Source organism: Bombina bombina, chromosome 3 (genome assembly GCF_027579735.1).
Source record: "Bombina bombina isolate aBomBom1 chromosome 3, aBomBom1.pri, whole genome shotgun sequence".
NCBI lineage: Eukaryota > Metazoa > Chordata > Amphibia > Anura > Bombinatoridae > Bombina > Bombina bombina.
In genome coordinates, this window is record NC_069501.1 from 568,359,155 (window position 1) to 568,386,471 (window position 27,317).

General features: G+C 38.4%; 1 protein-coding gene across 1 annotated transcript in view; it reads left to right on the forward strand.

The window, feature by feature from the left end:
• Window positions 1–11,405: 11,405 nt before the first annotated feature.
• The window catches only part of MRPS15 (mitochondrial ribosomal protein S15), an 88,540-nt gene continuing 72,628 nt past the window's right edge, over window positions 11,406–27,317 (forward strand). The window contains exons 1-2 of the mRNA XM_053707126.1: window positions 11,406–11,585; window positions 26,283–26,336. Of these exons, the coding sequence (XP_053563101.1) occupies window positions 11,468–11,585; window positions 26,283–26,336 (172 nt within the window). The 5' untranslated portion in view covers window positions 11,406–11,467. The remainder of the gene's footprint in view (window positions 11,586–26,282; window positions 26,337–27,317) is intronic.

Sequence of the window (27,317 nt, forward strand, 5' to 3'; positions counted from 1 at the left end):
CAAGATGGTGACTATAAGGACTATTCTGCCTTTTGTTCAGCAAGGACATATGTCCACAATAGACTTACAGGATGCATACCTTCATATTCCGATTCATCCAGAACATTATCAGTTTCTGAGATTCTCTTTTCTAGACAAGCATTACCAATTTGTTGCTCTTCCATTTGGCCTAGCAACAGCTCCAAGAATCTTTTCAAAGGTTCTAGGCGCCCTACTCTCTATAATCAGAGAACAGGGTATTGTGGTGTTTCCTTATTTGGACGATATCTTTGTACTAGCTCAGTCTTTACGTTCTGCAGAATCTCACACGAATCAACTAGTGTTGTTTCTTTGGAAACATGGTTGGAGGATCAATTTACCAAAAAGTTTCTTGATTCCTCAGACAAGGGTCACCTTTTTAGGCTTCCAGATAGATTCAGTGTCCATGACTCTGTCTCTAACAGACAAGAGACGTTTAAAATTGGTTGCAGCCTGCCGGCACCTTCAGTCTCAGTCATTCCCTTCAGTGGCTATGTGCATGGAAGTTTAAGGTCTCATGACTGCAGCATTGGACGCGATCCCCTTTGCTCTTTTTCACATGAGACCTCTACAGCTTTGTATGCTGAACCAATGGTGCAGGGATTATACAAAGATATCACAATTAATATCCTTAAATCCCAATGTACGACACTCTCTGATGTGGTGGATAGATCACCATTGTTTAGTTCAAGGGGCTTCTTTTGTTCGGCCAACCTGGACTGTGATCACAACAGATGCAAGTCTTTCAGGTTGGGGAGCTGTTTGGGGGATCTCTGACAGCACAAGGGGTTTGGAAATCTCAAGAGGCAAGATTACCAATAAATATTTTAGAACTCCGTGCAATTCTCAGAGCTCTTCAGTTTTGGCCTCTGTTAAAGAGAGAACCGTTCATTTGTTTTCAGACAGACAATATCACAACAGTGGCATATGTCAATCATCAGGGTGGGACTCACAGTCCCCAGGCTATGAAAGAAGTATCTCGGATACTTGCTTGGGCGGAATCCAGCTCCTGTCTAATCTCTGCGGTGCATATCCCAGGTGTAGACAATTGGGAGGCGGATTATCTCAGCCGTCAGACTTTACATCCAGGGGAGTGGTCTCTCCATCCAGATGTGTTTTCTCAGATTGTTCAGATGTGGGGTCTTGCAGAGATAGATCTCATGGCCTCTGATCTAAACAAGAAACGCCCCAGATACCTGTCCAGGTCCAGGGATGTTCAGGCGGAAACAGTGGATGCGCTGACACTTCCTTGGTGTTATCATCCTGCTTACATTTTCCCGCCTCTAGTTCTCCTTCCAAGAGTGATCTCCAAAATCATCATGGAACAATCATTTGTGTTGCTGGTGGCTCCAGCATGGCCACACAGGTTTTGGTATGCAGATCTGGTTTGGATGTCCAGTTGCCAGCCTTGGCCACTTCTGTTAAGGCCAGACCTACTGTCTCAAGGTCCGTTTTTCCATCAGGATCTCAAATCATTAAATTTGAAGGTATGGAAATTGAACGCTTAGTACTAAGTCATAGAGGTTTCTCTGACTCAGTGATTAATACTATGTTACAAGCTCGTAAATCTGTCTCTAGAAAGATTTATTATAGAGTTTGGAAGACTTACATTTCATGATGTTCTTCTCATAAATTCTCTTGGCATTCTTTTAGAATTCCTAGAATTTTACAGTTTCTTCAGGATGGTTTGGATAAGGGTTTGTCTGCAAGTTCCTTGAAGGGACAAATCTCAACTCTTTCTGTTTTATTGCACAGAAAGATTGCTATACTTCCTGATGTTCACTGTTTTGTACAGGCTTTAGTTCGTATTAAGCCTGTCATTAAATAAATTTCTCCTCCTTGGAGTCTTAATTTGGTTCTGAAGGCTTTACAGGCTCCTCCATTTGAGATTATGCATTCTTTAGACATTAAACTACTTTCTTGGAAAGTGTTGTTCCTTTTGGCTATCTCTTCTGCTAGAAGAGTTTCTGCGCTATCTGCTCTTTCTTGTGAGTCTCCTTTTCTGTTTTTTCATCAGGATAAGGCAGTTTTGAGGACTTCTTTTCAATTTTTACCTAAGGTTGTGAATTCTAACAACATTATTAGAGAAATTGTTGTCCCTTCCTTGTGTCCTAATTCTAAGAATTCTTTGGAAAGATCCTTACATTCTTTGGATGTGGTAAGAGCTTTGAAATATTATGTGGACGCTACTAAAGATTTCAGGAAGACTTCCAGTCTATTTGTTTTATTTTCTGGTCATAAGGTCAGAAGGCTTCTGCTATTTCCTTGGCTTCTTGGTTGAAACTTTTGATTCATCAAGCTTATTTGGAGTCGGGTCAGGCCCCGCCTCAGAGAATTACAGCTTATTCTACTAGATCAGTCTCCACTTCGTGGGCCTTTAAGAATGAAGCTTCAGGTGATCAGATTTGCAAAGCGGCAACTTGGTCCTCTTTGCATACATTTACTAAATTCTACCGTTTTGATGTATTTGCTTCTTCAGAAGCAGTTTTTGGTAGAAAAGTTCTTCAGGCAACTGTTTCAGTTTGATTCTTCTGCTTTTGATTTAAGTTTTATTCTTTCATTTATGAGAATAAACTTATTTTTTTAGGTTGTGGATTAATTTTTTCAGCCTAAAATGGCTGTTTTTATTTTTATCCCTCCCTCTCTAGTGACTCTTGCGTGGAGTTCCACATCTTGGGTATTGCTATCCCATACGTCACTAGCTCATGGACTCTTGCCAATTACATGAAAGAAAACATAATATATGTAAGAACTTACCTGATAAATTCATTTCTTTCATATTGGCAAGAGTCCGTGAGGCCCACCCTTTTTATGGTGGTTATGATTTTTTGTATAAAGCACAATTATTTCCAAATTTCTTTTGTTGATGCTTTCTACTCCTTTCTTTATCACCCCACTGCTTGGCTATTCGTTAAACTGAATTGTGGGTGTGGTGAGGGGTGTATTTATAGGCTTTTTGAGGTTTGGGAAACTTTGCCCCTCCTGGTAGGATTGTATATCCCATACGTCACTAGCTCATGGACTCTTGCCAATATGAAAGAAATGAATTTATCAGGTAAGTTCTTACATAAATTATGTTTTTTCCGTTTGTAAGTACGAGTTGTACTTAAGTCATATGTCTGTAACCCGGGGACTGCCTATATTGTAAATATGTTTCTATTCAAAGATGTAATTCATCTATGTCCATTTAAATTTTGACCAGAATATTACTTTAATATTTTTGAGAATGAGATAATCTAGCAGCATATTTGTTACTAATAAATAAGCAACCATGTCAATATTTTTAAAGCTCTATTATTACTTTTAATGCTTTAAAATGCTAATAAAAAAGCTCTAAAGTGCCATTGTGACTATGTAAATGTATTGTAATATAGGTATCATTAATAAAAAAAAAGTGATTTCTTGTACCTTTGTCAAAAACAGTATATCGCCAATCCTTCTTTCTAGGATAACCCAAAATACTGAAAATCCAATTGTCACAAGGACAGAAAATGATGTGAAATTTTCTGAACAGGGGCACTTATAGCAAAACAAACTTTTCCCTATGCTATTCAAAGCTAAAAAATGTTTTCCTGTTGCAAGTTACATACAAATTCAACTTAAGAACAAACCTGCAGAACCTATCTTGTTCGTGACCTGGGAACTGCCTACATGTATTGGCAAAAATGCTTATAGTAAAAGATATAACTGCTTTAGTGTTAGCATTTTTCTCTGCACATGCATGTAAAGCATAGCTAGATATTCTCAGTGCCACAGCATTTTAAATAATGCAGCTACTCAGATTGCCAGTGGGGCTTGTATCATGTCAGTAATTAACAAATTGAATCCTTACCAGATGGTACAAGCACCTTAGGCTCTTTGTGCAAGTGCTGTTTTTAAAATGCTGGTGCACTGTGCTTCAATACACATTTGAAACAGCTATATATTTTATTAGAAGCATTTTTTTGCTAATATATTCTTCTATTCAAAACTGAAATGCATGGATGTGGATTTAAATTTTGGATGGAATGTCCCTTTAAGCAATAGGTTAAAAACAGGGTGAAGTAAATAATTTTCTATGAATGCCCAACTATAGGTAGGGTTGGCAGGCGTCCGGTATTAGACCGGACAGTCCGGTATTTTAATGTTCTGTCCGGTAAAGTCTATAGAAGACAACCGGACACTTCTTCTGCTTTTTTTTCTCTAATCATCAATGGCCGTGGGTTTAGGTGGAGTGACTCGCTGCAATGCCGGCTAGGGCAGGCAGGAGTGGTAACAACTGAGTAAGGCACTGAGGTTAGATTATCTGAGCCAGCCAGGGTGAGTGTATGTCCAAGCGTTACAATGTCATCAGTGGTCGTGAGTCAGGTGGTGTGCCGCAGTGCCGGTTGGGGTAGGCGTGGTATGCGACGTCAACGAGTGCAGCACGGGTGCCGTGTTTTGAAAACTTTCAACGGAGTGAGTCAGGCAGTCTGGCTGTCAGTGAGGGTTTTGATTTAACTTGCAGCCTGACAGACTTTAGGAACAAGCCTCGGAAATTAACAGCTACTTACTTCACAGATCGTTAAGGTATGATAGTGAGAGAGTGACATATTATATATATATATATATATATATATATATATGTGTATATATATATATATATATATATATATATATGTGTGTGAATATATATATGAGCAGCTGGAGAGCACTCGCACTTCTAGGTCAACCTGCCAGGGTGCATGCAAAAACATGAATAGGAATACACAAATGGCTTGCACTCACTGAACTTTTAAAACGTGCCTTTCTTTGTGACGTTTTGGGGACCACGCCTGAGGAAGGGGATACGGTCCCCGAAACATCACAAATAAAGGCACGTTTTAAAAGTCCAGTGAGTGCAAGCCATTTGTCTATTCCTGTGATAATATATATATATATATATGTATATATATGTGTGTATATATATATATATATATATATTATATACAGTATATATACACAAGTATATATATATATATATATATATATAAACACTTACACGTACATTTCAGTAATTGATTTCACTTGTAGTAGTATATACTGTATATGTGTGTGTGTGGAAAAAAATAAATAAATATATATATACATACTTTCCAACTGTCCCGTTTTTGCCAGAACAGTCCCGGAATTTGGGACCGGGTCCCGGCCTTTTAAATGTCCCGCACTTTTTGAGTTAGCTAGCGCGATCGTGCCACTCTGAGGCCCTCCTCCTTTGAACTTTTAATTCTCCAATCTCGCGCGGTCAGCAGCAGCGACGAGCAGAGGTGATGTCACCAGGCATCTCACGTGACCACCCCGCGTTGCCGCTCACTAGACTCAACACGCGGCAGCAAGCAGGAGGGACACAGTACTGTCTGACAGAGCAGCTGAGAGTGTCACTACTGTCGCACACACGCCCGGGGCCTAATCCTCTGACTTGAGCCGATCTGGACCAGAGAGGTGAGACTCAGCCCTGCATAAATGAACCGGCTCAGCTCAGGCTGCAATAAAAGGTTTAAAGCCAGCTCAGCTGCTGCTGCTAATACCAACCGTGAAACACCAGAATTATTTAAAAAAATATTAATAACATTTTTTGGGACTTATTAGTTTTATTTGTCAGACTTAGTCTGTTATGTAGGAAAAAAGGGTAATAACAAAATGACAAACTATAAACTAACTGTAACAACCAGCAGGTAGATAATTTGCAAATCTGAGGGGTAATTAAAAAATAGTAAAGCTTCTTAATTTTTGAATTACCCTGGCTGATATTAGCAAATGATCTGCCACTGTTATAATATACAGAGTTTATTTGTTATTATCTGTTGGTTCTGTAAGTACAGATGTAGTAAAGCTTCTGAAGCTTTACTACAAAATATCTGTACTTATAGAACCAACAGATTAGATAACAAATAAACTGTATACAGTGGCAGATCATTTGCTAATAATATAGCCAGGGTAATTCAAAAATTAAGAAGCTTTACTGAAAAATATCTCTACCAGCAGATATAACAAATAAATCAACAGCTTAGTGGCAGATTATTTGCTAATAGCATTGAGATAGGCATTCCATGCCCCCCCCTACATAATATATAGCCCCCATGTGTCACCCAGCATATAATATATAGCCCCCATCCCCCTTCATAATATTTTGCCCCTTAGTGCTAACCCTGCATAAATATCTGCCACCCATGTGCCCCCTCTACATAATATCTGCCCCCCATGTGTCCCCCTGCATGCTATCTGTTCCCCATGTGCCCCCCTGCACAATGTCTGGCCCCCATATGCCCCCCTGCATAATATCTGGTCCCTAATGTGCCCCTTGCAAAATGTTTGTCCCCTATGTTCCCCCCTGCATAATTGCTGGTCCCCATGATGTGCCACCTTCCTAATATCTGGTCCCCACGTGACATGGCCCCTGCATATTATCTGGTCCACATGTGTCCCCCCTGCACAATGGCTGGACCCAATGTTCCCCCTGCATAATATCTAGTCCCCATATGCCCACCTCCACAGTGTCTGGCCCCTATGTGCCCCCCTGCATAACATATGGCCCACTTGAGCCTCGCATCACACAACTAAAAATCCCACACTCTGCAAAATGTTGGCACTTCCTGCAGCAGAGGGCAGGAAAATGTGTATAGCCAGAGTGACAGCTGTTTGTACAGGGTGTATATAACCAGTCTGTTGGTGATATAACTCCTTATTAGCTGCTCTAGATTTCTCCCTGTAGTATGAATGTATATAGAAACAAATGCTACATATAATCAGTTGTCTCTTTATAACACACCGTGCTATAAATATTCATGTTATAGCTTTGCTTATTATGACCACCTCTTCTCTCAGAGCATTTTGACAGTGTTTCACCACTAGAGGGTGTTAGTTCATGTGTGTCATATAGATAACACTGTGCTCACGCATGTGGAGTTCCAGGGAGCCAGCTCTGATTGGCTAAAATGGATGTCTGTCAAAAGAACTGAAATAAGGGGGCAGTTTGCTGAGGCTTAGATCCAAGGTATTTACAGGTAAAACGTGTATTTTTTATAATTGTGTTGGTTATGCAAAACTAGGGAATTGGTAATAAAGAGATTATCTATCTTTTAAAACAATGCAAATTCTGGTGTACACAGAATTGGAATGTTTTCAACACAATGAGATAGCAGTAGCATATGATGCATGGGCCATTTATTTAATTAATTCCATTCTGTACATTCTACTTCTATTTTCATATTTTATATATATATATATATATATATATATATATATATATATATATATATATATATATATATATTCTGCACCATAAATAAATAGGCAGAGCTAAATTATGCTAATTATGTGGGTTTGGCAAAGTGGGCGGGGCTTTAGGGCAGGGGGGGTGGTTAAACATTCCATGCAGGTAATTGATAGCTGCAAAGTGTCCCTGGAAATTTTTTTCAAATGTTGGCAACTATGATATATATATATATATATATATATATATATATATATATATATATATATATATACATATATACACACACACACACACACGTGTATAAATTTGAACAGGAGGGGTTCAGTACTTAATACAGAGGGTACACACCTTATAATTGACAACATGTGGAAAATATGGTCAAAATACCAACTGAATTCTGCTTGATTATGGATCTGAAGCAGTGATTATAGGGCTATCAGTTTGTAATTTTAATGAGGCTGATGGAGCAACAGTCGCTTAAAAAAGAGAGGAATACAAATGGAGGTAACATGTAGACCTAAGTTGGCATGAGAGTGACACTGCATATATACTATATATGTATATATTAGTGTATGTGCATATAAATATATATGATATACCTGTATCTGTTTATCAGTATATATATTTTTACATTTATATATGTATTATATGTCAATATATATCTATATATATATATACATCTAGAAAAAAAAAAGCATGCAAATTATTTTTATAAAACAAAATATATATAAATACACTCACTATATATTTTGTTTTATAAAAATAAAAAATAATTTGTGTGCTTTTTTTCTACTGCAACCACATAGTTGCCAACATTTAAAAAAAAATTCCAGGGACACTTTGCAGCAGAGCAAGCAAGCAGGTTACTGGAGTATTGATGACCTACTGTTCAACTGCTCCGCCCACTCAGTTCTGCAATCAAAACACACCCATTTGAAAGTTATAGTATAATTTAGACTTATCCATAGTTTATTATACGGATTACAGCACCAAGCTCTTACACCTACCCAGTCTCTGGAACACATTCTGGGCATATGGTTATTTTTACAACACAGCATCAAAATTAGAAAGAAATAATATGTGAACCCATTCAATAATAATAATATTCCATTAGGAATGAAATATATTTAAGTAATACACTATATCTATTTATCATCTATCTATCTGTGTATATATATATATATATATATATATATATATATATATATATATATATATATATACATATACACCATACCCCCCAACTGTCCCGATTTTCGCGGGACAGTCCCGATTTTAGGGGTCTGTCCCTCTGTCCCGAGTTGCTAGCCATCTGTCCCGATTTGCCCCAGGCATTTAAAAATTTTTTTTTTTTTTTTTTTTTTAAATTCTGTTGGGCCCATACTCAGAAGCAGCTGACTTTGCTCTGACAGTTTTAAATACCTGTTATATTCCCTGTGGAAAAGGAATGGTGTGTGCAGAGTGTATACAGCCTTCTTACTTTTTTTTTTACTAGGAGTAAGAAGGCTGTATACACTCTGACCATGGGTAATGGTGACCTCTCTAACCTACCTCTGGTAATGATGATATCTAACCCCTGGTGATAATACTAGCATGCCTTCAGTTTTATACAATGAGCAGTGGCAGCCGCAGACTGCCAGCTAATGTGCTTGCCAACCCCAGGACCCCATAGAATGAATTACAGATACCCATATATGATGTAGTGTGTGTGTCTATCTGTATCCATAACTGTGTGTGTGTATCTGTATGTATAAGTTTATGCTATGTAGTGTGTGTCTGCATGTATAAATGTAAGCTATGTAGTGTGTGTATGTGTATCTGCATGTATAAGTGTGTATCTGCATGTATAAGTGTTTTCTATGTAGTGTGTGTGTGTGTCTGCATGTATAAGTGTATGCTGCATGTATAAGTGTATGCTATGTAGTGTGTGTATCTTCATGTGTAAGTGTATGCTATGTAGTGTGTGTGTGTATCTGCATGTATAAGTGTATGCTATGTAGTGTGTGTGTGTATCTTCATGTGTAGGTGTATGCTATGTAGTGTGTGTGTGTGTATCTGCATGTGTAAGTGTATGCTATGTAGTGTGTGTGTGTATCTGCATGTATAAGTGTATGCTATGTAGTGTGTATGTATCTGCATGTATAAGTATATGATATGTAGTGTGTGTGTGTATCTGCATGTGTAAGTGTATGCTATGTAGTGTGTGTGTGTATCTGCATGTATAAGTGTATGTCTGCATGTATAAATGTATGCTATGTAGTGTGTGTGTATCTGCATGTATAAGTTTATGCTATGTAGTGTGTGTGTATCTGCATGTATAAGTGTATGCTATGTAGTGTGTGTGTATCTGCATGTATAAGTGTATGCTATGTAGTGTGTGTGTATCTGTATGTGTAAGTGTATGCTATGTAGTGTGTGTGTATCTGCATGTATAAGTGTATGCTATGTAGTGTGTGTGTATCTGCATGTATAAGTGTATGCTATGTAGTGTGTGTGTATCTGTATGTGTAAGTGTATACTATGTAGTGTGTGTGTATCTGCATGTATAAGTGTATGCTATGTAGTGTGTGTGTATCTGCATGTATAAGTGTATGCTATGTAGTGTGTGTGTATCTGCATGTATAAGTGTATGCTATGTAGTGTGTGTGTATCTGCATGTATAAGTGTATGCTATGTAGTGTGTGTGTATCTGCATGTATAAGTGTATGCTATGTTGTGTGTGTGTGTGTATCTGCATGTGTAAGTGTATGCTATGTAGTGTGTGTGTATCTGCATGTATAAGTGTATGCTATGTAGTGTGTGTGTGTGTGTGTGTATCTGCATGTATAAGTGTATGCTATGTAGTGTGTGTGTGTATCTGCATGTATAAGTGTATGCTATGTAGTGTGTGTGTATCTGCATGTATAAGTGTATGCTATGTAGTGTGTGTGTATCTGCATGTATAAGTGTATGCTATGTAGTGTGTGTGTATCTGCATGTATAAGTGTATGCTATGTTGTGTGTGTGTGTGTATCTGCATGTGTAAGTGTATGCTATGTAGTGTGTGTGTATCTGCATGTATAAGTGTATGCTATGTAGTGTGTGTGTGTGTGTGTGTATCTGCATGTATAAGTGTATGCTATGTAGTGTGTGTGTGTATCTGCATGTATAAGTGTATGCTATGTAGTGTGTGTGTATCTGCATGTATAAGTGTATGCTATGTAGTGTGTGTGTATCTGCATGTATAAGTGTATGCTATGTAGTGTGTGTGTGTGTGTGTATCTGCATGTGTAAGTGTATGCTATGTAGCGTGCTACTGTGCATTTTTGCTGACTTTAAAGGCCAGAATCTAGAATATTAATGGGGAATGCAGAGAGTAGTTTTAAATAATTTATTAATAAATGTGCAATTAAGATAAAAATATTTAGCAATGTCTTTGCAAAGGCTAATTAAATACAGAGCTCACATAGCTATACCAGTGGTATGAGCTTGTGTTTGATTTGCTGCCTAAGTGTATTAAAATATATGACTTTATTTAGAATTTTATTTTTATTACTTTGGTCTTATGATTTTTAAGCCCGCCCACCACATTTCAGTTTTTTTGCGTGTGGGGGGGGGGGGGTCCCTCTTTTTAATTTTGAAATGTTGGGAGGTATGATACACACACACATACATACACAACAAATGTTGTGCAAAAGAGATTTCCAGGGACATTTCCAGGGACAAAAAAAATCCAGGGACATACAACAAAATCCAGGGACTGTCCCTGGAAATCAGGGACTGTTGGCAACTATGCAACCACCCCTCATTACATTATCTGCTAGCTGTCCAGTATTTTTTTGAAGGACAGCTGGCAACCCTAACTATAAGAAAAAAAATAGAAAAAGCGCTAGTTTCTACATTGTAGAACATTTCTTTAGGCGATATAATAAGGTATCCAAAATAATTGTACAGTACACTATGAAATCATTTTTCAACTTGGCAGGTCATTCTGTAATACTGCACGTGACATATAAAATTATTATTATTAATAATGATCATCACAGTGAAGCAATAGAAAGTGAAGAATTAAATAATTGAAATATTAGGATATGATTGCATTATACTGCCCTCGTGTGGATCTAGATGGTTAGACTATCGCTGTTCGATTGCGCGTGCCTGTGCAGGATATATCGTACTCGACTTGATTGCTTTTGCCTGGACAATATGTCTGCGCCCTTTTGAATCAGCGAACGAGCTGTGTGTTCTTGGTTCGGGATGCTAGTGCTACGGCGGATACTGTGCACGGCCTGGGGCCAGGGCATTCATTCAAGCCCTGGTTCTGTGCGCTTACTAGAACGCCTGGATGTGAAAGAGAAAGCAGCTTGGGGCACACGTGAGTGTGGTGACAATATGACATGCTGCAGAGAAAGGACTCACCTTATGATGACACCTTGTACCAGTGACAATACACACATGCTGACAGCCTTCAGATTACTACTGAATTCACTTATTTTCAGCAAAAAAATGCTTAAAACTAAATGTAATCTTTAAACTAACCAAAGTGGCTCCAAATTGTTTGAAAAACGGGCGTAGTTACAACCGGAAAACGCTGGTTGCAGCACATCCTTTAAACTTAGAGTCATTAAAATATATATATATATATATACAGCAATTTGCAAAGTTTTAAATAATTTGATTTTTTGTGCAATACATAACTGATCAGGATCTGCATGTTGTTTTTTTAAGCAGCTGTAAAATGATGCATTTAGAGGTGGCTGAGAGGGTAAGAAACGACACAAACTAAATGACAGTGGTATATTTTGAGACTATGCAGAGCAGCGAGCCTGCAGCCTCAAACTTAAAGGGATACTAAACCCAAATGTTTTCTTTTATTATTCAGATAGAGCATGCAATTTTAAACAACTTTCTAATTTACTCCTATTAATTTTTCTTTGCTCTCTTGCCATCTTTATTTTAAAAAGCAGGAATCTAAGCTAAGGAGCCTGCCCATTTTTGGTTCAGAGCACTAGATAGCGCTTGCTGATTGGTGGCTACATTTAGCCGGTGTCTTGTTGAAAACTCCAAAGTCGTCGTAATCTCCAATTACTCATCAGAGACACGGGCCAATTAGATGGGCACTGTAATTCACTATCAATTTTTGGCTCCGCCTGGGGGGTTCAAGGGCTCATTCCCCAAGTTTCACTTGGGGTGGATGCCAGAGGATTGGCAGGGCGCACCCCCTAACAGAGGCAAAAACAAATAGTGAAAATGGAAGAGTCACCGGAAGTGATGTAATTGGAGTTTTTGACAGAACACCACCAATCAGCAAGGGCAACCAAGGTGCTGAACAAAAAATGGGCCGGCTCCTAAGGTTACATAACTGCATTTTTCAAATAAAGATAGCAAGGGTTCTTTTTCAACAAGGGATACTAAGAGAATGAAGCACATTTTAAAATAGTAAATGTAAAAGTGCCTTTAAATCACATTCTCTATCTCAATCATGCAAGTTTAATTTTGACTTTCAGTACACTGTAAAATTGTTTTTTCATTAATGTATTTTAAATGACTTGTTATACCAACTGCAGAGTATAAAATATTTGAGAAATTCCATTTTCATGCTTATTTGTGTATATGAAGTAGCTGATATTGTGCTTTGAAACCACAGCCTATTACAATGGGTTGAACTTAAAGGTGATATCAGATCTCATTATGTTCTAAGTTTGTGTGAACAGACTTGCTTCCTTATCTTTTATTTGGCTGGAACACCAAAGCTCAATACATAGAGAGAACAATGGAAACTGATCATTTTATTACTTAACTATTCTGCATCCCATTGAGAGTGTAATCTCTTCTGCTGGCTGTGTATACTTAGGCTATTTAATAGCCTATACTCCAGTATTAATTTGTTCAGTATAGGTGGCGATACCCCAGGCTAAATCAGCTATTTCATATGCTAAAATAGGAGTAAAGGAGCTACTTGTAATCAATTTAATACACTCTAGCAGGTTAAAAGGATCATTGGGAATAATTTAAAAGGGAGAAAATTTTTGGGTGAACTGTCCCTTTAACATTATTATTATTTATTTGCATAGCGCTGCAAAAAGTAACATTCCAGATGACAGTTTTCCCTACAATAACACCAATAAACAATCTGGACATGTATATGAATTATACACAATATATTCTCCACCTCAGGCACCTTAAAGTGATAGTAAATCCTAGTGTTTATGAAACTCTAGGATTTACCAGTGGAACAAAGAAAGGGGACATTCAATCATAAAGTATAAAATACTTCATGCTGAACGTTCCTTTCTTTGTCTGAAGCGTTCGCCGCACTGAGCTAATCAGGCAGAACGCTATTTTGCTGTGAGGTGACGCTTCCGCCTCTTAGCCAGCTGCGGGCCAGCTGGCACCATGCCGGATAGCTAGCACGCTATTGACTAAGATTACCTCACAGCAAAATAGCGTTCTGCCTGAGGCGCTCAGCACGGCAAAAGCTTCAGAAAAATAAAGGAACTTTCAGCATGACTAAAAGTGCTCTTTTTTTCTTCCACTTTTTAATCCTATCGTTTAAAAAAAACGCTAGGATTTACTATCACTTTAAACATATTGAAACTAAAGACACACATACACAATATGCTGTAATAAGATTTAATTGAAGCATTTTGCAGTAAGCATTTTATTAATTTTTTGTCAATTTCTATCCTTGTTCTTTTGTTTTAAGTACTATGGTGAGCTATTTTTTCTTCCTTGCGTGTTATGGGACAAACCCAGGTTTAGAGTCCTCAAGACACCCATTGGTGCCACCAGCTATACCTGAAATTTAAAATAAGAAGAATAGGCAGCACTCTGGATATCGTTGAAAAAACGGATATTTAATCCAGCAATACATTAACAAACACTCAGCATGGAGGTGAGTAAAATGGGCGTGTCCTTACGCATTTCGTGCCGTGCGGCACTTAGTCATAGGTTCCTATGACTAAGTGCCGCACGGCACGAAATGCGTAAGGGCACGCCCCTTTTCCTCACCTCCATGCTGTGTGTTTGTTAATGTATTGCTGGAACTTTGCTGGATTAAATATCTGTTTTTTTCAACGATATCCAGAGTGCTGCCTATTCTTCTTCTTATGTATTTGGCGTTGCTTGACCCTTCCTGTTGTGCCTGCACCTCTCATTCACCGTGGTCTTTCCAGAAGCCCAGCTGCCTTTTCGTTGTTTGTTAGCTGTTCCGGAGCTTTCAATCCGGCGTTTGGATCACGATCCTGGTTGGTTCACCTGCAGCCGCGCCTCCCTTTCTTCTATACCTGAAATTTAGCTTGGTGCAGCTGGATCTCTTTTAGACCTAAGCAGCTGTGAAATTCAAATCCAACTATTGTGTTGTTATATAATGTAGGGGCAGTGTAATTATTTGCAATTTTATAACATTTTCTGTTTATAAATGTTACTTAAAGTGTCAGTAAACCTTAAAAATAATGTTATATAACTCTGCACATAGTGCAGAATTATATAACATTATATTAGCCTTATCTGTATAAAACGTAATATTCCCTTTGAATTTTTTTAAAAAAACGGCTGTTTTACAGACCCGCTCTCTGTGCTCTTCTGAGCGGGTCTGTTTTATTCACACAGCGCATCGGGCCAGCTGTATAGTCACAGCCCGTCCCGACCGCGCCATTATACACAGTGCAGCTAGCTCCTGCTGTCAGACAGAGCAGGAGCGAGCTACACTTAATGCTATGGCACAGTAGGGCCGGGCTGTGACTATACAGCTGGCCCGATGCGCTGTGTGAATAAAACAGACCCGCTCAGAAGAGCACAGAGAGCGGGTCTGTAAAACAGCTGTTTTTTTTAAAAAAATTCAAAGGGAATATTACGTTTTATACAGATAAGGCTAATATAATGTTATATAATTCTGCACTATGTGCAGAATTGTATAACATTATTTTTGAGGTTTACTGTCCCTTTAAATAGCAAATCACCAGTGTAATTGCACAATTTAGCAGATTGATAATTTCTGCAACAAACATTGAAAACTTTTTTTTTTTTGTAAAAACTTAGCAGTTTTTGGGGGCTAAAGTCGGCGGCTGTGGGGTTTTAGAAAAAAGTCGGCACTGAAAAGTGACTTTACATTGTGGTGTATGGGAACTGTGTGTGTGTATAATATATATATATATATATATTATGAAGCGCATGTGAGCATGCGGGATACGCGTCAGATCTAACCCTTGCACACTGTGATTGTGTCTTCCACCTGTTTGCTCAAATAAACCCACTTTGGCAAGAGCTTTGGAGTTCCTCTGAGCACCCAGAAGTGTCACACTAGTAAAACAGTGTTTTCTGTAAATCCAGAGAGTACAATTTATTTCCAGGATTTATAGTGTTCTAGTGACTTGGGTCAGAATCTCTGACAGCTATTCCTAGTTACCAGCCTTTAGACTCTACCACTAGTTAGCTGTCACTAAATAGTATACTATGAAAGGGTTGCTAAATTAGACCTTTTACACAAAACGTTTCATAACTGTTTTTTATTTTATGTAATTGGCAAGAGTCCATGAGCTAGTGACGTATGGGATATACAATCCTACCAGGAGGGGCAAAGTTTCCCAAAGCTCAAAATGCCTATAAATACACTCCTCACAACACCCACAATTCAGTTTAACGAATAGCCAAGTAGTTTTACAAACTTTGCCTCCCTATGGAGGTGGTGAAGTAAGTTTGTGCTTGATTTTCTTCTGTGATATGCGCTTCTCAGCATTTTGAAGCCCAATTCCTCTGAGTACAGTGTTTGTCAGAGGGATGTAAAGGGAGTATCCCCTCTTGATTCTATGGTTTTCCACACTGGAAATGTTTTCATAGGTTCTCTGTTATCAGTCGTAGAGATTAATCTTCTACCTTCCTTTTCAGATCGACGATATACTCTCATATTCCATTACCTGTACTGATACTTTTTTAGTTCTGGTTGGCTATTTGCTGTATGTGGATGGGTGTCTTTCGGTAAGTATGTTTTCATTACTTAAAGGGACAGTCTAGGCCAAAATAAACTTTCATGATTCAGATAGGGCATGTAATTTTAAACAATTTTCCAATTTACTTTTATCACCAATTTTGCTTTGTTCTTTTGGTATTCTTAGTTGAAAGCGTAACCTAGGAGGTTCATATGCTAATTTCTTAGACCTTGAAGGCCACCTCTTTTCAGAATGCATTTTAACAGTTTTTCACCACTAGAGGGTGTTAGTTCATGTGTTTCATATAGATAACACTGTGCTCGTGCACGTGACGTTATCTGGGAGCAGGCACTGATTGGCTAAACTGCAAGTCTGTCAAAAGAACTGGAATAAAGGGGCAGTTTGCAGAGGCTTAGATACAAGATAATCACAGAGGTTAAAAGTATATTAATATAACTGTGTTGGTTATGCAAAACTGGGGAATGGGTAATAAAGGGATTATCTACCTTTTTAAAACAATAACATTTTTGGTGTAGACTGTCCCTTTAAGACACTCTCAGCTATGGTTTGGCACGTTATGTATTAATATAAAGTTTTAAATATATGTATTGTACTTATATTTAAACATACAAGAAAAAGAACTCAGTAGTGCTGAAAAACAGATGCGTGAGAAACCACTTAAGGTCAGCTAATAGTGCGGTATATTCCAAACTGTATTCCAGCTTAGGGAAACTTTCATAGGTAACTGCATAGGCAAATTTATCAAGATTAATCCCCCACTGTTGCCCAAGCCTGCTTACTCTACCGGACACTTTGGGATCTACGATGCACGGGTACCTTATACCATCTCCGAGTGCTCGTCTCTTCACCGGCTCAGCTGCTTGGCGTCCTCGTGGGTCTGCAGATGTACAGCGTCTCTCCTTCTCGATGAGCGCTAGATCCTATTTGCTGGTAAAAGCGTCAATCAGCAGTAACCAATCCGTGGAAAGAACTGATGCTGAAAATTCACCAATGTCTATTAGCTGCAAACACACACCTCCCCACAGCTCAACAATCCAGGATTCACTGGCAAAATATAGAAATATAGAAAAGCGGTAGTCCTGGAGAGTATAATTAAAACGTCTTTATTTCAAACTCAGATTAAAAACGAATGGCAATCACAAGTAAAAGCATAACAGGTGTGGCACTGTTTGGCTTACGCGTTTCGGCTGGGAGCCGTAGTCATAGCCTATAGTGCTATGTGACACACCTCTCTAAATACTCATACCTAAAATCCTATTGGTTAAAAAATGAAACACACCTGTTAATTACCTACTCTATACACAGTGAAACTAATATATACATAACCTCCAAAGCAATTAAACCTTAACAAATGTGCCAAGTACAGAATTCACTTTTACAGGGAATAAGCATATTGCGGAATAAGAGATACACACCAAAACCTCAATGGAATAATACATAAAGGCAAAATAAAGATAGTGCGATATAAAATATGGAAAACTCAAAGAATACAATGTGTACCACTATTGGCTATGCATATTATCACTGCACCAAAGAATATGCGGGGTCAGAAAACAAAACGTGTATTACACATTGAAAGTTATATTACTATTCATGGTGGACCCTAACCCTGTAACATAACTATAAATCATAATAGTATGAAATAATGTAGGGTAAAATTTCTAAAACAATGTTGCATGATTGTCCTAAGTATTCAAGGGTTAGGTATATATGTAAAAGGTGAAACTACCTAAATAGCACAAGTGATTACAAGGTCCTAAAATGATAAATGTGACATGCATAGGAGAGGCTCACAGAGAGCTGAAAAGCCCTGAACAGTTACCACAAATTCATGATATCATACTTGGAGTTGAGACCATTTGGAATACGAGTGCCCATTGTAAAAATCCAATGTGCCTCTCTCAACTCCAGTATGCGATCTATGGAGCCACCCCTTTTAGGTCTGTGAACCCTTTCTATAGCGCTCCAGGAAAAGGAAGAAAGGTTCCCTCCATGGTATACCCCAAAATGCTGGACTACAGGGGTACTCGATTTAACTGTAGTGAAAGAGGAAAGGTGTTCCCTAATTCTGGTGTTTACTTCTCTGGAGGTGAGACCTATGTATTGAATTTTACATGAGGAGCAATTAAGTACATAAATAACATTAGTACATGTACAATTTAAGAGTGTTCTGATGTTAAATGTTTTTCCTGTAACATAACTGGTAAATGTATTTCCAGTGCGTGCAAAGTCACACGGTTTGCATTTCCTATGGCCGCATTTATGCATGCCCTGATGTCTAATCCAAGCACAAGCGTCATTAGTCTTAGTGGGCAGCATAGTTGGGGATAGCTGGGAGCCCAATGTGGGACCTTTCCTATATGCACACCTAACACCACTTTTAACCGTTTCAATTAGTTTATCATCTGCGTTAAGGATTTTAAAGTGCTTGCGTATAATGGAACAAATATCATTGTATTGTCCACTATGTGTGGTGACAAACGTCACTCCATCAAAGGGCTTAGAATCATTTGTCTGTTTGTCTACCAAAAGACTGTCTCTGGTTTTGGAGCTCACCAAGTGTTTAGCCTTACGAATGGCTTTTATTGGATATCTGCGTTGTTGTAGCCTAGATTCAAGGTCCCTGGCTAGAGTCTTGAAGTCACTGTCATCTGAACAGTTTCTTTTTAATCTGATCATCTCCCCTTTGGCAATTGCTTCTGGGACATGTTTCGGATGGCAACTAGTCCCGAATAGGACTGAATTCCCTGAGATGGGTTTCCTATAGGAAACTGTTTTAACTTTACCACCTGGGAGCCCTATAAGGGTAAGATCTAGAAAATTGGCACTTTTGTCATTAAATTCAAATGTAAATTTGAGATTCATGTCATTCGAATTCAGGGATGAACAGAATTCTAAAGCTTGCTGTTGGGTTCCTGTCCATATGAAGATCAGATCGTCTATATATCTTCTATATGTGGATATATAGACACGAAAAGGGTTACTATCTCCAAAGATGTGGAAGAACTCCCAGAATCCTAGGAACAGATTTGCATAAGATGGGGCAAATTTTGCCCCCATCGCTGTTCCACACCTTTGGAGATAGTACACCCCCTCGAACACAAAAAAGTTGTGTGTAAGGAGGAACCCCACAACCTTCACAATGAAACAATTAAAATCTTCAGTATAATTACCAAAATTGTCTAAGAAAAAACAAATTGCCTTCAAACCTATATCATGGGGTATACAGGAGTAGAGTGAGACAGCATCCACAGTTAACCATCTGGATTGTGGTGTCCAGACTACATTTTTCATTAACTGCAAAACATGTTTTGTGTCTCGCAAATGCGAGGGTAATGAAATAACCATTGGCTGTAGGATGCTGTCCACCCACTCAGATAAATTACACAGCAGGGAATCAACCCCACTTACAATTGGGCGACCTTTAACTTCAAGGAGGGACTTGTGGACCTTAGGAAAATGGTGGAAGGCAGGAATTTTTGGAAAATCAGGGACCAGGTATGCAAAGGTAGTTGGATCAATGAACCCTGATTCCACACCCTCATCCAAAAGATCCACAAGCTCCCTCCTGAAGATAGAGGTGGGGTCACCTTTAACTCCAAGTATGATATCATGAATTTGTGGTAACTGTTCAGGGCTTTTCAGCTCTCTGTGAGCCTCTCCTATGCATGTCACATTTATCATTTTAGGACCTTGTAATCACTTGTGCTATTTAGGTAGTTTCACCTTTTACATATAAACCTTACCCTTGAATACTTAGGACAATCATGCAACATTGTTTTAGAAATTTTACCCTACATTATTTCATACTATTAAGATTTATAGTTATGTTACAGGGTTAGGGTCCACCATGAATAGTAATATAACTTTCAATGTGTAATACACGTTTTGTTTTCTGACCCCGCATATTCTTTGGTGCAGTGATAATATGCATAGCCAATAGTGGTACACATTGTATTCTTTGAGTTTTCCATATTTTATATCGCACTATCTTTATTTTGCCTTTATGTATTATTCCATTGAGGTTTTGGTGTGTATCTCTTATTCCGCAATATGCTTATTCCCTGTAAAAGTGAATTCTGTACTTGGCACATTTGTTAAGGTTTAATTGCTTTGGAGGTTATGTATATATTAGTTTCACTGTGTATAGAGTAGGTAATTAACAGGTGTGTTTCATTTTTTAACCAATAGGATTTTAGGTATGAGTATTTAGAGAGGTGTGTCACATAGCACTATAGGCTATGACTACGGCTCCCAGCCGAAACGCGTAAGCCAAACAGTGCCACACCTGTTATGCTTTTACTTGTGATTGCCATTCGTTTTTAATCTGAGTTTGAAATAAAGACGTTTTAATTATACTCTCCAGGACTACCGCTTTTCTATATTTTTGTACTTATATTTGCCATGAGTCAGGTTTATGTATATTTCCTTTTGCAGACTATCAGTTTCAAAATCGAGAAGCATATTTAGGAAGTTATTTTATCTTACCTGGGGTATAGTCTTTTCATCAAATTGACTGCTTTTTCATTAATTTTCGCGGGCAAAATTTGGCTCGCAAGGTCCGAAAATGCTGATGTTTATTGCGTCATTTTTGTCGTGAAGGTACGTTCAGTGATGCAAATTCATCATTTCTGGCGTCTTAGTTGCCTTTTTTTTATGCTGAGGGCCATATAAGGAAATTGATAATTTTGCTTTATATGTTTTTTTTTTTTCTCTTACATTTGCAAGATGTCTCAATCTGATCCAGTCTCAGAAACCACTGTTGGAACCCTGCTTACTGATAACAGTTCTACCAAAGCTAAGTGTATCTTTTGTAAGTTAGCGGAGATTATATCTCCAGCTGTAGTATGTAACAGTTGTCATGATTAGCTTTTACATGCAGAGAATGTATCCATCAGTACTAGTACAATGCCTGTTGTTCCTTCAACATCTAATGTACATGATATTCCTGTGAATATAAAAGATTTTATTGCTGATGTGATTCAGAAGGCTTTTTCTGCTATTCTGCCTTCTAATAAACGTAAAAGGTCTTTTAAAACTTCTCATAAAGTTGATGAAATTTCAAATTGCTGACAACATACTAAATTATCCTCCTCTAATGAGGATCTATCTGATTCAGAATATCCTACTTCAGATATTGACACTGACAAATCTACTTATCTCTTTAAGATGGAGTATATTCGTTACTTGTTAAAAGTGGTGTTTATTACTTTGGATATTGAGGAAACTAGTCCTCTTGATACTAATATTATTAGTAAACGTTAAAATTCTGTTTATAAAACCTCCTGTGGTTACTGCAGAGGTTTTTTTCAGTTCCTGATGCTATTTCTGATATAATTTCAAAGGAATGGGATATACCTGGTACTTCTTTTATTCCTTCTTCTAGGTTCAAAAAGTTGTATCCTTTGCCAGCAGTTAGATTGGAGTATTGGGAAAAAATCCCCAAAGTTGATGGGGCTATTTCTACACTTGCCAAACGTACTACTATTCCTATGGAAGATAGTACTTCTTTTAAAGGGACACTCGATAAAAATGAAACTTTCATTATGCAGATAGAGCATGCCATTTTAAACAACTTTCCAATTTACTTCCATTAGCAAAATGTGCACAGTCTTTTTATATTTAAACTTTTTGAGTCACCAGCTCCTACTGAGCATGTGCAAGAATAAGTGTGTATGCATTTGTGAATGGCTGGTGGCTGTCACATGGTACGTGTATGCATTTGTGATTGGTTGATGGCTGTCACATGGTACAGGGGGAGTGGAAATAGACATAACTTCTAAAATTGTCAGAAAAAAAATCTACTACTCATTTGAAATTCAGACTAAGTGCTATTGCATTGTCTTGTTATCTTGCATTTGTTAATTATGCAAATCTACTGTGTTGACTGGTCCTTTAAGGACCCTTTAGATAGGAAACTTGAATCGTATCTAAGGAAAGCTTATTTATTTTCTGGCTACATTCTTAGGCCTGCTATATCCATGGCTGATATTGCAGCTACATAAACTTTTTGGTTGAAAAGCTTAGTGCAACAGGAAACGGATCCTGATTTGTCTAGCATTGTTCGCTTGCTTCAAAATGCTTATTTTATCTGTGATGCTATTTTTCATATCATCAAAATTGATGTTAAATCTATGTCTTAAGCTATTTTAGCTAGAAGAGCTTTGTGGTTCAAATATTGGGATGCTGACATGGTATCTAAGTCTAGATTACTATCTTTCTTTCCAAGGTAACAATTTATTTGATTCTCAGTTGGATTCAATTATTTCAACTGTCACTGGGGGGAAAGGAGTTTTTTTGCCTCAGGATTAAAGATCTAAGGGTAAATCTAAAGCTTCTAATCATTTTCGTTCTTTTCGACAGAATAAGGAACAGAAAGCCAATCCTTCCCCCAAAGAATCTGGTTCCAATTGGAAACCTTCATGTTGGAATAAATCCAAGCCTTTTAAGAAACCAAAGCCAGCCCCCAAGTCTACATGAAGATGCGGCCCTCATTCCAGCTCAGCTGGTGGGGAACAGATTAAACATTTTCCAAAACATTTGGGCAGATTCTGTCCAAAATCAATGGATTCCGAGTATTGTCTCTCAAGGGTATTGAATAGGATTCAGAGTAAGACCTCCTGTGAGAAGATTTTTTTTTCTCTCTCACACGTTCTAGCAAATCCAGTGAAGGCTCAGTCTTTTCTGAAGAGTGTTTCAGATCCAGCGCTTTCAGGGGTAAACGTACCAGTTCCGTTTCAGGAACAGGGTCTGGGGTTTTATTCAAATCTATTCATTGTCCCAAAGAAAGAAAATTAATTCAGGCCAGTTCTGGATCTGAAAATTTTAAATCATTTTGTAAGAGTGCCAACTTTTAACATGGTGACTATAAGGACTATTCTTCCTTTTGTTCAGCAAGGTCATTATATGTCCATGATAGACTTACATGATGCATATCTTCCGATTCATCCAGACCACTATCGGTTTCTGAGATTCTCTTTTCTAGACGATCATTACCAATTTGTCGCTCTTCCATTTGGCCTAGCGACGGCTCCAAGAATTTTTTCAAAGGTTCTCGGTGCCCTACTCTCTGTAATCAGTCCTTATTTGGACGATATCTTGGTACTAGCTCAGTCTTTACATTCTACCGAATCTCACAGGAATCAACTAGTGTTGTTTCTTCAAAGACATGGTTGGAGGATCAATTTACCAAAAAGTTCCTTGATTCCTCAGACAAGGGTCACCTTTTTAGGTTTCTAGATAGATTCAGTGTCTATGACTGTCTTTAACAGACAAGAAACAAATACAATTTGGTTTCAGCTTGTCGAAACCTTCAGTCTCAATAATTTTCTTCAGTGGCTATGTGCATGGAAGTTCTAGGTCTCATGACTGCAGCATTGGACGCGACCCCCTTTGCTCGTTTTCATGAGACCTCTTCAGCTTTGTATGCTGAATCAATGGTGCAGGGATTATTCAAGGATATCACAATTAATATCCTTAAATCCCAATGTTCGACTCTCTCTGACTTGGTGGTTAGATCACCATCGTATAGTTCGAGGGGCCTCTTTTGTTCGTCCAACCTGGACTGTATTCACAACAGATGCAGGTCTTTCAGGTTGGGGAGCTGTTTGGGGATCTCTGACAGCACAATGGGTTTGGAAATCTCAAGAGGCGAGGTTACCATTCAATATTTTAGAACTCCGTGCTATTTTCAGGGCTCTTCAGGTTTGGCCTTTGTTGAAGAGAGTACCGTTCATTTGTTTTCAAACAGACAATATCACAACTGTGGCATATGTCAATCAGGGTGGGACTCGCAGTCCTCTAGCTATGAAAGAAGTATCTCGGATACTTTCTTGGGCGGAATCCAGCTCTTGTCTAATTTCTGCGGTGTATATATCCCAGGTGTAGACAATTGGGAAGCGGATTATCTCATCCGTCAGACTTTACATCCAGGGGAGTGGTCTCGCCATCCTGATGTGTTTTTTCAGATGTGGGGTCTTCCAGAAATAGATCTGATGGCTTCCCATCTAAACAAGAATCTTCCAAGGTACTTGTCCAGGTCCAGGGATCCTCAGGCGGAGTCGGTGGATGCGTTAGCAGTTCCTTGGTTTTAACAACCTGCTTATATCTTCCCGCATCTAGTTCTTCTTCCAAGAGTGATCTCCAAGATCATCATGGAACAATCGTTTGTGTTTCTGGTAGCACCAGCATGGCCTCACAGGTTCTGGTATGCGGATCTTGTCCGGATGTCCATTTGCCAACCTTGGCCACTTCCTTTAAGACCAGACCTTCTGTCTCAAGGACCGTTTTTCCATCAGGATCTCAAATCGTTAAATTTGAAGGTATGAAAATTGAACGCTTAGTCATAGAGGTTTCTCTGACTCAGTGATTGATACTATGTTACAGGCTCGTAAATCTGTTTTTAGGAAGATTTATTATCGAGTTTGGAAGACTTATATTTCATGGTGTTCTTCTCATAAGTTCTCCTGGCATTCTTTTAGAATTCCTAGAATTTTACAGTTTCTTCAGGATGGTTTGGATAAAGGTTTGTCTGCAAGTTCCTTGAAGGGACAAATCTCTGCTCTTTCTGTATTATTTCACAGAAAGAATGCTAAGCTTCCTGATATTCACTGTTTTGTACAGGCTTTGGTCCGTATCAAGCCTGTCATTAAATCAATCTCTCCTCCTTGGAGTCTTAATTTGGTTTTGAATGCTTTACATGCCCCTCCTTTTGAGCCTTTGCAGTCTTTAGATATTATACTACTTTCTTGGAAAGTGTTGTTCCTTTTGGCTATCTCTTCTGCTAGAAGAGTTTCTGAATTATCTGCTCTCTCTTGTGAGTCTCCTTTCCTGATTTTCCATCAGGATAAGGCAGTTTTGCAGACTTCATTTAAATTTTTACCTTAAGTTGTGAATTCTAACAACATTAATATGGAGTTTGTTGTTCCCTCTTTGTGTCCTAATCCTAAGAATTCTTTGGAGAGATCCTTACATTCTCTGGATGTTGTGAGAGCTTTGAAATATGTTTAAGCTACTAAATATATTTTCAGGAAGACTTCTAGTCTATTTGTTGTTTTGTCTGGTTCTAGGAAAGGTCAGAAAGCTTCTGCCATTTCCTTGGCATCCTGGTTAAAGCTTTTGGTTCATCAGGCTTATTTGGAGTCGGGTCAGGCCCCGCCTCGGAGAATCACAGCTCATAATACTAGATCAGTTTCCACTTCGTGGGCTTTTAAGAATGAAGCTTCAGTTTATCAGATTTGCAAAGAAGCAACTTTGTCTTCTTTGCATACATTTACTAAATTCTACCGTTTTGATGTATTTGCCTCTTCGGAAGCAGTTTTTGGTAGAAAAGTTCTCCAGGCAGCTGTTTCAGTTTGATTCCTCTGCTTTATGTGTTAAGTTTTTTTCTATTCAATTATGAGAAACTTATTTTTTTGGATGTGGATTTAATTTTTTCAGCGGAAAATGGCTGTTTTTATTTTAATCCCTTCCTCTCTCTAGTGACTCTTCTGTGGAGTGCCACATCTTGGGTATTACTATCCCATACGTCACTAGCTCATGGACTCTTGTCAATTACATGAAAGAAAGCATAATTTATTTAAGAACTTACCTGATAAATTCATTTCTTTCATATTGGCAAGAGTCCATGAGACCCACCCTTTTTTATGGTGGTTATGTTTTTTTGTATAAAGCACAATTATATTTCCAGTTCCTTTTTTGATGCTTTTTACTCCTTTTTCTATCACACCACTACTTGGCTATTCGTTAAACTGAATTGTGGGTGTGGTGAGGGGTGTATTTATAGGCATTTTGAGGTTTGGGAAACTTTGCCCCCCTGGTAGGATTGTATATCCCATATGTCACTAGCTCATGGACTCTTGCCAATATGAAAGAAATGAATTTATCAGGTAAGTTCTTACATAAATTATCTTTTTTTTATTTGACTTTATTATAGCATCTTGCATAAGATCTAGCCTTCAGTTGGGTAAACCTATGTGTTTTGTGTACAAGTTTTTTTTTTTTTTTTTTTTTTTAACCGTACTTTTCTTGGTTAAGAATATTTTTTCTGACTATATCATATTTATAATTTTGCTGTCCAAATGCTGTTTGTTTACTTAATGTTTACATTTTTATTTTCTTGTTAGGAACATGCCTAATTCATGCTGTTCGAAATTATGCCAGTATAAGAAGGAAAGATGGTAAGCATTTTATATAAATATAAAATAATTATTCTTCTGTGTACAGGGAGTGCAGAATTATTAGGCAAATGAGTATTTTGACCACATCATCCTCTTTATGCATGTTGTCTTACTCCAAGCTGTATAGGCTCGAAAGCCTACTACCAATTAAGCATATTAGGTGATGTGCATCTCTGTAATGAGAAGGGGTGTGGTCTAATGACATCAACACCCTATATCAGGTGTGCATAATTATTAGGCAACTTCCTTTCCTTTGGCAAAATGGGTCAAAAGAAGGACTTGACAGGCTCAGAAAAGTCAAAAATAGTGAGATATCTTGCAGAGGGATGCAGCACTCTTAAAATTGCAAAGCTTCTGAAGCGTGATCATCGAACAATCAAGCGTTTCATTCAAAATAGTCAACAGGGTCGCAAGAATCGTGTGGAAAAACCAAGGAGCAAAATAACTGCCCATGAACTGAGAAAAGTCAAGCGTGCAGCTGCCAAGATGCCACTTGCCACCAGTTTGGCCATATTTCAGAGCTGCAACATCACTGGAGTGCCCAAAAGCACAAGGTGTGCAATACTCAGAGACATGGCCAGGGTAAGAAAGGCTGAAAGACGACCACCACTGAACAAGACACACAAGCTGAAACGTCAAGACTGGGCCAAGAAATATCTCAAGACTGATTTTTCTAAGGTTTTATGGACTGATGAAATGAGAGTGAGTCTTGATGGGCCAGATGGATGGGCCAGATGGATGGGCCCGTGGCTGGATTGGTAAAGGGCAGAGAGCTCCAGTCCGACTCAGACGCCAGCAAGGTGGAGGTGGAGTACTGGTTTGGGCTGGTATCATCAAAGATGAGCTTGTGGGGCCTTTTCGGGTTGAGGATGTAGTCAAGCTCAACTCCCAGTCCTACTGCCAGTTTCTGGAAGACACCTTCTTCAAGCAGTGGTACAGGAAGAAGTCTGCATCCTTCAAGAAAAACATGATTTTCATGCA